This window comes from Myotis myotis, unplaced genomic scaffold, assembly GCF_014108235.1.
Source record: "Myotis myotis isolate mMyoMyo1 unplaced genomic scaffold, mMyoMyo1.p scaffold_m19_p_12, whole genome shotgun sequence".
Classification (NCBI taxonomy): Eukaryota; Metazoa; Chordata; class Mammalia; order Chiroptera; family Vespertilionidae; genus Myotis; species Myotis myotis.
The window spans coordinates 48,191,833-48,204,687 of NW_023416316.1; the positions used below are offsets into that span (position 1 = coordinate 48,191,833).

Here is a 12,855-nt window from a genome sequence, read left to right on the forward strand (position 1 = left end):
AAACTCAATATCCAACCACTACAGGTATCCACACAGTCAGGTCCCCTATGAGTTCTGGTCACCACCATGCCATTTCATTTTAGTGCCAAGGAGGTACAGGAGCACTTCATGAGCTGGAGGGTAGCCCCTCCTAAAAATCATCCCATTCCAAGTTTCCAGGAGGCTACTCCCCAGGGTTAGTCCATTCTCCTCTGCTACTTCCTCTTCTCCATCAGTTCCTTCCCTTCCCTGACAATCCAGCTTTTGTATGCATACAGCCAGAGGTCACAATATAGGGAGCCTTGAGAGATTCATCCAGCAGAAGTATTTTATTTGGCCTGAACACTATTATTGAAGTATTTTATTTGGCCTGAACACTATTATTGATGGTGTTTCTCAATTGAGGCAACATTTAAAGATTAGGAGATTTTGCATAAAAATCTGAATGTGTGGTTTTGTCAAAAAATCTGAAGATCTAGTAACACTGGCTCATATTCCTACATGATAGAGCTGGGTAGAGATCCCACACTTTAGTTTGTGTCTTCCCATGGAAAATCTTCTGTTACAGTGAAGGAGTTTGTGGACAGTAGAGAATCATTGGAAATGTTTAATCGGTGGGAATTACAACATATTTTTATTTTACAAAAGTCACACTGGTGGTGGTGTGAAGAGAGATTGAGGGGACAAGTGTAGAAACTAAGACTTCTCAGAAATCTACTACATTCGTATAGGGCTGTGGTCATCAAACTGCAGCTCACGAGCCACATACGGATCTTTGGCCCCTTGAGTGTGGCTCTTCCTAAGCCGTAGGAGTACCCTAATTAAGTTAATAACAATGTACCTACCTATATAGTTTAAGTTTAAAAAAAATTGGCTCTCAAAAGAAATTTAAATCATTGTACTGTTGATATTTGGCTCTGTTGACTAATGAGTTTACCAACCACTGAGCTAGGGGACTAATAATGAGGGCCTGACCTAAGACAGCAGAAAGGAAAGGAAAGACTAAATTTCACACACTGTCAGAAGGTGAAATCATGAAGATTTAGTGACATATAAAATAAATTGAAAGATAAAGAAGGAAAAATGGATGTTTCTCAACTTTCTGATTTAAGAATTGGGCAGACCATGGTATAATAGTGGTACTGTTTTTCAAGATAGAGAATTCAGGAAGAATATATTGGGGGTAGGGAAGGGTAAAAAAAATTATTATTGTGAGTATAATTTGAATTTGAAGGAGGTAGAGGTGTCCAGAGTTAATGAGGCTTTACATAGATAGAAATAGAGATGCTTTATGGTAGCTGAAGTCAAAATGCCCTGTGGAGAAAGAGCAATAGATATAAAACTCAGGAGAGAGAATAAAGATAGAGTTACAGTTTAAGGAGTCATCTTACCTAATAATAGATGAACATGTAAATTAACCATCCCTCCGCTATGCTCACCAGCCAATCAGGGCAGTATGCAAATTAACCCAACAAAGATGGCGGTTAATTTGCATATGTAGGGGCCAAGCAGCGGAGCGAAGACTGAAGGATCCGTCCAGAGCAGCATGACTGAAGGCTCCATCCGGAGCGAAGGCCTGGGTCCCGTGTGCCGGAGGAAAACCGGTGCCGGCAGCCAGGGGAAGGGAAGGCCTATTGCACGAATCTCTTCGTGCAACGGGCCTCTAGTCAGTATATAAAAAAATGATTGAAGTCATTGGAGTAAGCAATATTACTCAGAAATAAAGTCTAGAATAAAGAGCAAAAGGCAAAGGGCAAAATCTTGAGGAACACCAACATTTAGGAGCAGGTAAAGAAGAAAGAACTAACAGAAAGGCCAAGATGGACTGATCACAGAGAAACAAGAAGAATCTAAGGAAACTGGTGACCTGACAATAAGGAAAGAAGGGATCAAAGAAGGATGTGGTCCCTAAAGTCAAATGCCACAGACAGGTAAAAGGTAGTAAGCAGTGAGAAAACACCATGGTGAAAAAGTGTTTGGGGAAGAAATGAAAGATGAAGTGATTTGCTGCTGTAGTTCCTGTCAGTCATAGTCTGGGTCTCCAAGTGGCAAAATTACAGGCAGATTTCCAGGCCCCTCCCCATTTACTCACCAGAAATGCCTGAGAATTTCAACATGCTGATGCTATGGCGAAATTAGTTATTTTCTTAAAAGCTATAGTAAGACACTGCCCTCAGACAGCAAACATGATGGAGATTGAGAAAGTGGCAACAGCCCTTACATGAGCTTGACCTGGGCCTCTGACCCCAGTGGAGCACTCTCTCCTACACTGCTCCCATGGCCATGTCAGCTTTGTGTTTCCTCCTGAGAACACAACCCTCACACCACATTTTCAGCTGCCCTGAACACCAAAGTATACCTTCTTTCAAATACTCCCCATATAAAGCATCTTTAATATTTCAACTATAATCACCCCCAATGAATTACAGCCAGTGTCTGTCCCACTAGATCAGTAGTTCTCAACCTTCCTAATGCCACGACCCTTTAATACAGTTCCTCATGTTGTGGTGACCACCAACCATAAAATTATTTTCATTGCTACTTCATAACATAAATATGACATAAAAGTAATTTTGCTACTGTTATGAATTGTAATGTAAATATCTGATATGCAGGATGTATTTTCATTGTTACAAATTGAACATAATCAAAGCATAGTGATTAATCACAAAAACAATATGTAATTATATATTCAATATGTGTTTTCCGATGGTCTTAGGCAACCCCTGTGAAAGGGTCGTTCGACCTCCAAAGCGGTTGCAACCCACAGGTTGAGATCCGCTGCACTAGCCTGTACATCCATATCTTTAGTCTGTCTCTTCTTGATCATCCACAATACTTTAATATCTTGACCCTCACTTCACACTACCCAAGACCCATATCCCATTCCCCACAGAGTCCACTCTGAATATAAGACATGCCTGTCATGTCACTATGAGATACTGATAAGCATATAAGGAATGAGAATGCTTACTGTATCATCTTATACCTTTTAGCTCTGAAGAGGAAATTGATACAGTAAGTAAATATTGTATTAAATTAATTATCAAGAGACCAAGTTCAATGCTGGCTCTGGCACAGCTTTGTAAATTATCTTTGTAACTCTAAAAACATTATATTAATGTGCAATACCATAGTTGATATTTCTGAATTTGAAGCAATGTTAAGGAATTCCAGGGTGGGTGTGAGTATAATTAAGTAATCTTGCCCTGTTCAGACAGTTGAAGATTCTTTTTTTTTTCTTTTTTTTTTTTCTTTTTTTCTTTTTTATTATTAGTTAAGGAAGTTGAAGATTCTTAAAGGTAGATGCCCATCTAAATTGGAGGCAAAATATAGATAATTCAAAATGGTAGCTAACAAATGTTTATTCTACTTGACTTTTAAAAGTATACTAGTAAGGCAAATCTTAGAGAATAAAATAAAGATCATAGAATGAATCCCAAAGTCACAAGTAATTATTTTCATTTTCTGAAATTGCTTGATAACTCATTTACTTACTATAATGTTGAAAGTTGAGTTCCTTTGACTCAGGTGTTACAACTTTCTTTTCTACTTAACTCTGAAAGTCTTTTTATGATTTCCAAGTAGCAAATTATTTTTACTTTAGACTTTAATTTTTCTTTGGCTAATTAAATTAAATTCTAATGAAATTAGAATTACTGGATAATTAATATTTTTTAATTCAAATGATTTAAGTTTATATTTTATTAGTCCCTAAAATTGCACTGTAATATTTTCTTAGAGGTAAATGAAAAAAATATCTTTTAAAAAAAGATATGTTTTATTGACTTCAGGGAGGAAAGAAGAGAGAGAAAGAGATAAAAACATTAGTGATGAGAATCATTGATCGGCTGCCTCCTGTATGCCCCCTATTGGGGATCAAGCCTGCAACCTGGGCATGTGCCCTGACCAGGAATTGAACCGTGACCTCTTGATTCATAAGTCGATGCTCAACCACTGAGCTACCAGCTGGGCGTAAAGAGTATCTTTAATATTAGATACACTTGAGTCACAACTTCTCACCAGACCTGTAACTTTGGGTGTCATGACTTCTAGATCATCATCTGTAGAATGAGAAGAATAATACCTGCCTTGCTTGCTATATTATTATGAAGGATTAAATGACATAGTATGTAAAATTATTAGTACAGTGGTTGGTTCACTGCAGACACTTAGTAAATGACAGCTATTTTTAAAATCAATAACCTTTACAGACTACAGGCATGCCTCCAAAATTATTAAAAGTATATTCTAGACAAGTAGAAAAGATTACAGACTTCATATGACCATAAGAGTCTCTCCTCAGTGAGGCAAAGATTGATATATGTTGGATGTAGGTCCACATTTCATTATATGGAATTCTGAAAAAGAAAATTTTTTCTAAAGACCTGAAGTTTTTTTATAACTCATTTGACAGGAAAATATGACCTAAATTCACTTAACCGTTAAAGCCAGAGCTGAATCACTATGAGGTCTTTATTCCACCTTATATATACAATTTTCTATATTTCACTACAATATTATTAATTTTTGAATTTGGGTTACTGCCCTAGTCCCTGCTGGGAGTGCTAAATATATACCATATATGTTCTACATGACAATTCTAAAATCTAAAAAACTTTGAATCTTGAAACAGAACTTGCCCAAAAGTTTCTGAAAAAATACCATGGATCTGCAGTTTCTTTCTTGGTCTGCTACACTCAGCATTTGTAAAAGGATGAAAATGGATGAATGCCCAGCCGATGTAGCTCAGTGGTTGAGTGTCGACCAATGAACCAGGAGGTCACACTTCGATTTCTAGTCAGGGTACATGCCCGGATTGTGGGCTTGATCCCCAGTGTGGGGCATGTAGAAGGCATTTAATCAATGATTCTCTCTCATCATTGATGTTCTTCTCTCTCTCTCCCCCTCTCCCTCTCCCTTCCTCTCTAAAATCAATAAAAATATATTTTAGAAAAAAAAAGAAAATGGATGGAATGAAACAGTATCACATTTTTTTCATTTGTTTAGAATCCCAACAGAAGGGCAAAGAAATTTGCCAGGTGTACTTTATGCAGCTACGCTCTGGCCTTATCATAGAAAAAAAGAGCTGTTACTTTAGGAAAGAAACCACTGAAAGGCATTCACCAAACTCAGGTAAGGGAAAAACTACAATTACTGGTAATTCTTTAATATAGTGATGAGCATTTATTTGCCTTCAATTTCTACATCTAGGTATATAATTTTTACCCCTCACTCAAATTTCCCTTCTGGGAAAGAGTAAAGATAATAAACTCTTTTAAAGCCATTTTTTAAAAGGTTTATAAAGAGTTTTTAATGTAATGGGAGAAATGGTTATGTTATAATGGTAAGTGAAAATAGAGGATATAAAATTATATATATAGGTATACCTCGAGAATATGCATATTTAGTTCCAGACCACCACAATCAAGTGAGTTGTAATCTTTCACTGGTAGAGGGACTTCCCTTCAATTTGTAAGAAATGCAACATCTGTAAAACACAATAAAGCAAAGTGCAATAAAGTGGGGTATGCCTATATATTAACAATATCTCTTAGGTGATTTTTTTTTATTTAAAGGAAGTACTACTATAAACTAAAATGTTCATAGTGGTTGCCTTTTGAGACATGGGTAACTAGTTTTTTTTCCACCTGGACTCCAATGGGTGTGCCCTTCTGGAGTGTAAGTGCCAGGAGATACTGAGCCCTTCCAACCATGGGGTGGCCAAAGTCCTGGGGTCAGTCACCATTGTCAGCAAGCAGCCTTGACTGTGACTCTTCAAGTGGGGGTAGAGGGAGTGGGGAGGGGATCTGGGCAGTGAGCACTGATAGTCCACTTCTAACCCCACCTGTCTTGCAGCTGAAGATTACAAAGAGCCAAATCTGCTATTCGCTACCTGTCGGAATCGCCTGCAACACTTTGAACGATCAGCGGGGGCCTCTGCCTTTAATAAATCTATGGTCCAGGAAAATACTAGAAGAATTGATGATTCAAGAATCCTAGGTGTGACTGGTTACAGGGGTGGTGTAGGTAAGAGGAGGGTGGTAAGAAACAGGACTCTGGCAAGTGCTGCTCTAGGAAGCAGGCCCAAGTCTATGCCTTCAAGTATATTAGAAACTTTTGTCCATTTTCTGCTGATGTGCCCATTAGGTGGTATCTAAAACAGGTGCAGGAAAACTGCTCTAACAATGCATGCACATTCTATAGTTAGCACTCCATTATTATTTTGAAGTGTTTGCTATGGATTGGAATCCCATATACATTATTCCTGGGGGGAAATAAATTATCCTTGGTGAGCGGAAAAAAACCAATACATTATTCCCCCAAATTTCAAAATTTTGTCAATAAAAAAGGAGGGGCTATTAAGTATTTTAAGTATAATTTTGACTAAATATTTTAAATAATTTGTTAAAATGGTTTTAAGTTGCATCACCAACTGTGCCAAATGAAGTCCAAGTTGATGGTGACTATCAAGAAGTGAAGAGATCATTGAGAAACTTGACTGGGAATTGCAGTTGCCAGTTCAAGTATTATTCCTGACATAAATGTCTTAAATTCCCAGAAAAATACTGAAATTTCTCACTAAATATTTTTAAATCATTTTACTTTAGAAGTTTACATACAAATTCAACATTAAACATACTCATTAATATTTTGTATACTTTCTTAGCATAATCCTATAATGTAAAGAAAATATAATATTTTTTTCTCCAGGGCCCATATAGATAGTTCCTAAATCTACTTCAGTTTACACCATTGAAATATCCTTTTCCATGTGTTGGAACATTTTAAAAACTTGGGAATACTGCTCTCAGTGTCTCTGTCATTTAGCCAGAGGTCAGAAGGGGCTCACAACTGTATCCTCCAGGACTATTGGAAGTCTCAGAATAACTCCACACCTTACAGATGGGTATTTATTTATCCATGTCTATTTAAATTCTGTCCCTTCTTGCCTACAATTCCCTAGTCCATGGGGAGCCAGGAAGCAGAGGTTTCCTCAGGCAATGTCTGTCACTTTTCCAGCTTCTTTCTCCCCACCAAAACCTCCCATAACATACTAGCATGGCCTCCCATGGCCTTCACGCAATAAATTAGCACCTTTAATCCCATTCAGGTGATAGAGTTCAGCTTTGAGCTATGTTAAACTTGCACCAAAGGTTTTCATCCATCCAACAGCAATGGACAAAGTACAGCTCAAATAATAATAATAATAACAATAAGCCTTTGGGGAGGCATTTTTTAAAAATGCTAAACGATTGTTTATGAGAACAAGTTTTTGCATTCTTAATGACAAGATTTTCTCTTGTTATAGAATATCGTTCTGTTTCCCTGAGCACATACGACAATCAAACCATTACTTTTGTTGTTGGTGATGAAGGTTATGACATCAATGTTGACGATTTGGGGACAGAAGATGAGAAAGGTAGAATATTTCCTTTTGTCTATAATGATATAATGATTACTAATAAGTAAAAAATAAATTTACCAAACCATTAACAATGGATTAACTCAGATATGACAAACAGATCTTACGTTGTGTGCAAACTGTGATGCGTTGGCAATAGATGCTTGAAAATCACTGTGCTGAGGAGGATTAAAAAGCTTAGTAAGCATTCATCAGGAGGAAAGAACGCTGATATTGAGAAGTGGTATATGTTGTGAAAGATGGAAGGAGGACCATATATATTTCATATTGCTAAATTACTTACTAGATATTTCTAATCTTATCAATGTCACCAAAGTAAATCCTCAAATGAGAGTATACCTGCCTTAGCTGGGTGGCTCAGCTGTTTAGAGCATCGTTCTGTACACCAAAAGGTTGTGGACGTGGGAGAAGGGGGAAAGAAGGGTGGAGGGGGAGGGTTTCCTGATTAAGATACATACCTAGGTTGCAGATTCTATCTCAGTTGGGGTGAGTATGGAAGGCAACTGATTGATAGTTCTCTCTCACATCAATGTTTCTTCTCTCTCTCTCTCTCTCTCTCTCTCTCTCTCTCTCTCTCTCTCATCAATAAACATATCCTTGGGTGAGGATTTTTAAGAAAAGAATATACAAATGCTATGAAAAATATTTTAAGTATTTTATGGGGAATTCATCAGAGTATACCATCATTTTGAGACTTTTCTCAAAACCACAAAAGTTTTGCTTTTGTAGATATACAATAAAAAAGGAGGATATTTTCTGATATTATGTATATTTTGGAACTGAACCTATTGATAAATCATCAAAAGAGTTTTATGCATTCTTTTTCAGACAAAGTGTTATTCCATTTCTATGACTCACAGCCACCTGCAAGTGAAACAGGTAATTTGGATAGCTGTAATGTTTGAATTCTTAAATTTGACTAAAAATAAATCCAAACATGCTCCACGTAGAAAGGCAGGCTGTCTCTGAAGGTTCTCTCCAGCCCAAGCTCATAGTGAAATCTTAGATTCTTAGAGGATTTACTCCATTCCAACCATTTTTCAGTTTAATAGGATAAATGTTTGGCTACATTTAACGGAGACCCAGAATAATGGGTGCTAAGCTACACAAAACTTTATTTCTGTCTTAGCCAGGGCTGGAATGGGAACTCTATTGAATAGGTTGTCCAGGAACCTAGTTCCTTCTCTCTTTGTGGCTCTGCTAACACCTACATCGGAGTGGGGAACCTTTTTCTGCCCAGGGCCATTTGGGTATTTAAAACATCATTCGAGGGCCATACAAAATTATCAACCTAAATATTACTCTGCTATGTTTGGTCAAACATTTAATTAACTCACCCCTAATGCCTTGGCAGGGCCAGACCAAATGATTTCTCGGGCCTTATACTGCCTGTGGACTGGACGTTCCCCAACCCTGATCTACATGTTTTAAGGTTACTTTAGCCCTGGCCAGTTTTGCTTAGCGGTTACAATGTCAGCCTGCAGACTAAAGGGTTTGGGCTCAATTCATGTCAAGGGCACATACCTTGATTGCAAGCTCAATCCCGCCCTAGTCAGGGAGTGTGCAGGAAACAACCAATCGATGTGTCTCTCTCACATCATTGCTTCTGTCTCCTTGTCTCTCCCCCTCCCTTCCACTCTTTCTAAAAATCAATGGAAAAAATATTCTCAAGTAAGTATTAACAACAACAAAAAATTATTTGCCACCATGACAATATCCAATTAGCTGGACAGAGAAAGATGGGTATGTGAATTCTCTTTCCCTTTAAGGACATAATCTGTAAGTTGCACCTGACATTCCACTCAACTCACATTGGTCAGAACTTAGTCACATTGCTACACTTAGCTACAAAAATATGTTCTATTATAACATAAGAAGAGGAGTTGAATGTTGGGGGACAACTATGTGTGACTTTACATGCAGACAGATAAACACTCGGAGAAATACTCATTAGAGTTCCAATTCTACAACTAGAAAGCATGTAAGAAAACTAACCTCTCTTCTTCAAGGGGCTTGGAATTATCCCCTACTTATACAATGACTCCTTAGTTCAGCCATGGGCAAACGACGGCCGGCGGGCCGAATCCGGCCCGTTTGAAATGAATAAAACTAAAAAAAAAAGACCGTACCCTTTATGTAATGATGTTTACTTTGAATTTATATTAGTTCACACAAACACTCCATCCATGCTTTTGTTCCGGCCCTCCGGTCCAGTTTAAGAATCCACTGTGGCCCTCGAGTCAAAAAGTTTGCCCACCCCTGCCTTAGTTTCATCTAGGTACAAATTTCTAAGAGACATGTTGCTGAATGAAGCAGTTATTTTACATGACATTATAAACTTGTTTCCTGGGTGTTAAATTCGTTTAAATTAAAATGAGTTACAATCTTTAACTTTATAATTTACATTTTTTAATTGCAAGGTGATGATGTTGATGGTCACAAAGTAATGGTAAGGATGAGTCCTGCAAATAACAAAGACTTTTTGCTGCATGCCGAGGAGCACTCTGTGAAGGTAACAGAAATATGCATTTAACTGTCATGATTAATATCACTAGTTTGTATGGATTTGGATGTTTGGATATTTTGAAGAAGGATTTTTGTTTGTGCTATTGTACATAAAACACAATGAGTTACCACCAATATCTTGCTCTTGGAGCTACTTAAAGTCTGGTCTCTGCCAGCAGTACAGCAACACCTGGGAGCATGTTAGAAATGTGAAATTTCATTGTCAAGGAGAAAGACAGAGGCTGTAGTAGGAAAAACATCACTTTCATACTCAAAACAGAAATACTTTGCATGCCACATATGGTCGACTGCCGTTTAGCATCCATGTTTGACACCTCCTAGAGTCTATAGGATCTGGAAAAGGAACACTATATTTCTCAGATGCTCTTGTACGTAGGATTTTTGTTGTATATAAAGAACTGGTATATGTATGCATTCACAGAGATGTAAAATGTGACAATAAAACAGAAGTTTTTTTGCAAAAAAAAGAAATGTGGAATTTCAGGCTCCCTCACAACTGAAGCAGAATCAGCATTTTAACAAATCTCCAGGAGATTCATATGCACATTAAAGTTGGAGAAGCATTACTATATAGAATGATCTCAAATCCTTCCTATTTGGCTTTAGGAAGTATTGTGTTCTTCTAGGAAGTGTTTCTTTGTAAAATATAGTTTTCTTAGGCAAATGTATAAATAACTTTATACTCTAAGCCTGCTAAAGGGAAGGTCATAAACATTTTCATATGCCAAGATTTATAGATAGCATAACAATCTACATTCTATTCATAGGATTCACTGCATAGTCTTCTTCAGTTAGTAAACGGCAGTATTATATTGGTCATGATGAAGAATTATAAACAGCCCAGCCGGCATGGCTCAGTGGTTGAGCATCGACCTATGAACCAGGAAGTCACAGTTCAATTCCTGGTCAGGGCACATACCCGGGTTGCGGGCTCAATCCCCAGTGGGGGGAGGGAGAGGCATGCAAGAGGCAGCCAATCAATGATTTTCTCTCATCATTGATGTTTCTTTCTTTTCTTTTTATTAAAATACATTTTATTGATTTTTTACAGAGAGGAAGGGAGAGGGATAGAGAGTTAGAAACATCGATCAGCTGCCTCCTGCACACCCCCCCCCCCCACCAGGGATGTGCCCGCAACCAAGGTACATGCCCTTGACTGGAATTGAACCTGGGACCCTTGAGTCCACAGGCTGACGCTCTATCCACTGAGCCAAACCGGCCAGGGCAATCTTTCTCTCTCTCTCTCTCTCTCTCTCTCTCTCTCTCTCTCTCTCCCTCTCAGAAATCAATGAAAATTATATATTTTTTAAAGAATTATAAACATACTAGAGACCTGATGCACAAAATTCATGCAAGAGTAGGCCTTCCTTCCCCTGGCTGCCAGCACCGGCTTCCCTCTGGCACCTGGGACTCAGGCTTCCCTTGCAGCCCGCCTTTGTCTGGAAGGTCGTCCGATCTAATTACCATATTATGCTTTTATTATTGTAGATTAAGTAACCAAGAAGCCAAAGGTGGAGACAAGTAAGAAAACATGAAAGTCTAATATAGAAGATAAATTATATAAATACACAAAATTATAAAGCTAACTCATACAGCCATGTAAAGTATTAACATAAACACTGATGGTAACTAACATCTCCCTTAACAAAAACATTCTTAAGTATATATAACAGTGTTTGGCATATATAAGTACTCAGTAATAAGAGCTGATCCATACTGAGCTCTATTATATACCAAGTACTATGCAAAATGTTATATAAGTACTATCTCATTTAATTCACACAGTAACTCTATAATAGTAGAGTTATTGTATTGGTCAGGTATTGCTGTGTAACAAATCGTCCTCAACACTTAGTGGCTTAAAATAATAATCATTTTTATCACTCACATGTTTGTGGGTAAATTAGGGGTCGACTGATCTAGAAAACTGGTTATATAAAAAAAAAAATTAAAAAAAAATTGAGGCCTGAGAAGTAAAGCAATGTGTCAGGTCTCAGAGATAATACATGGCAAATCAGGGATACAAATCCAGAACTGTTGCATCTAGATCTAATCATTCTAAGCCATATGTCTCTCAAAGTATACTATTAGTGAATCAAATCAAATCCTCCCACTTTGACCCTCTAGTTCCACCCCTTCCGTCCCCTACTCATTAAGCAGCTTTGCTAAAAATACCAAGTTTTAAGTAATTATTCCCCTTTTAGTTTCTAATACAAAGGTGTGGAGTTGACTCTGGACTTCCTACTCACATATTGGTTGCTTTCTCTCTTGTTTCCTCAGGTACAAAAGTACGAAAATTCGTTGCCAGACCAGACCTTATTTCTTCTTCATAAAGAGCTCGGGCCCTCAAAATGCGTTTCCTTTGAATGTAACAGCAAACCTGGAGTGTATCTAGGAGTAGAGGGTAACCATCTTGCTCTAATTGAATCAAATGACCAAACTGCACATTTAAGAAGAGAGAATATCATATTTAAGCTCTCTGAAATGTAAGATGTTGGAAAGTTGTGAATCCTGGGTTGAGTAGCCCAAAGAGCTACCATTGAAGAAATTGTCAAAAAAAAAAAAAAAGAGAGACAGATAACATTTAAGGGAAATGGAGAGTACTTAACATGCTGTGGAATATTTTACGCATTATGTTAAAATTATATATATTTTTTTAATCCTCAGTTCTGTTTTTTATTTCTCTCTGTATCACTGCATATTCAATACAAGTATTGGTATATTAAATAGGTTATTGGTAAAGCAGCCCGCCAATATTCTAAAGACATACAGACCTTTACTTTTTCTACTTTCAGTCCAGAGAGAACTTTACATTTAGAGCTGAGAACTCTGGGGAGAAACAAGCCTTAGCCCAAGTCTCATTTTAGACAGAGATCCATTTTAAAGAGCTACATACTTTCCCCTGGTTCCAAACAATGGGCTCA

The 12,855-nt window shown here is 37.6% G+C and overlaps 1 protein-coding gene across 10 annotated transcripts in view; it reads left to right on the plus strand.

Moving 5' to 3' along the window:
- Nucleotides 1-12,507, plus strand: part of IL33 (interleukin 33) — a 51,590-nt gene extending 39,083 nt beyond the window's left edge. For 7 of the 10 annotated variants that reach the window (XM_036331103.1, XM_036331105.1, XM_036331101.1 and 4 more), the window contains 6 exons: nucleotides 4,990-5,115; nucleotides 5,839-6,009; nucleotides 7,292-7,402; nucleotides 8,234-8,284; nucleotides 9,826-9,917; nucleotides 12,212-12,507. In XM_036331103.1, coding sequence (XP_036186996.1) covers nucleotides 4,990-5,115; nucleotides 5,839-6,009; nucleotides 7,292-7,402; nucleotides 8,234-8,284; nucleotides 9,826-9,917; nucleotides 12,212-12,421 — 761 coding nt within the window. In that variant the 3' untranslated portion in view covers nucleotides 12,422-12,507. The remainder of the gene's footprint in view (nucleotides 1-4,989; nucleotides 5,116-5,838; nucleotides 6,010-7,291; nucleotides 7,403-8,233; nucleotides 8,285-9,825; nucleotides 9,918-12,211) is intronic. The other 3 variants (XM_036331107.1, XM_036331108.1, XM_036331109.1) reach the window with 3 other exon arrangements.
- The last annotated feature ends 348 nt before the right edge of the window (nucleotides 12,508-12,855 follow it).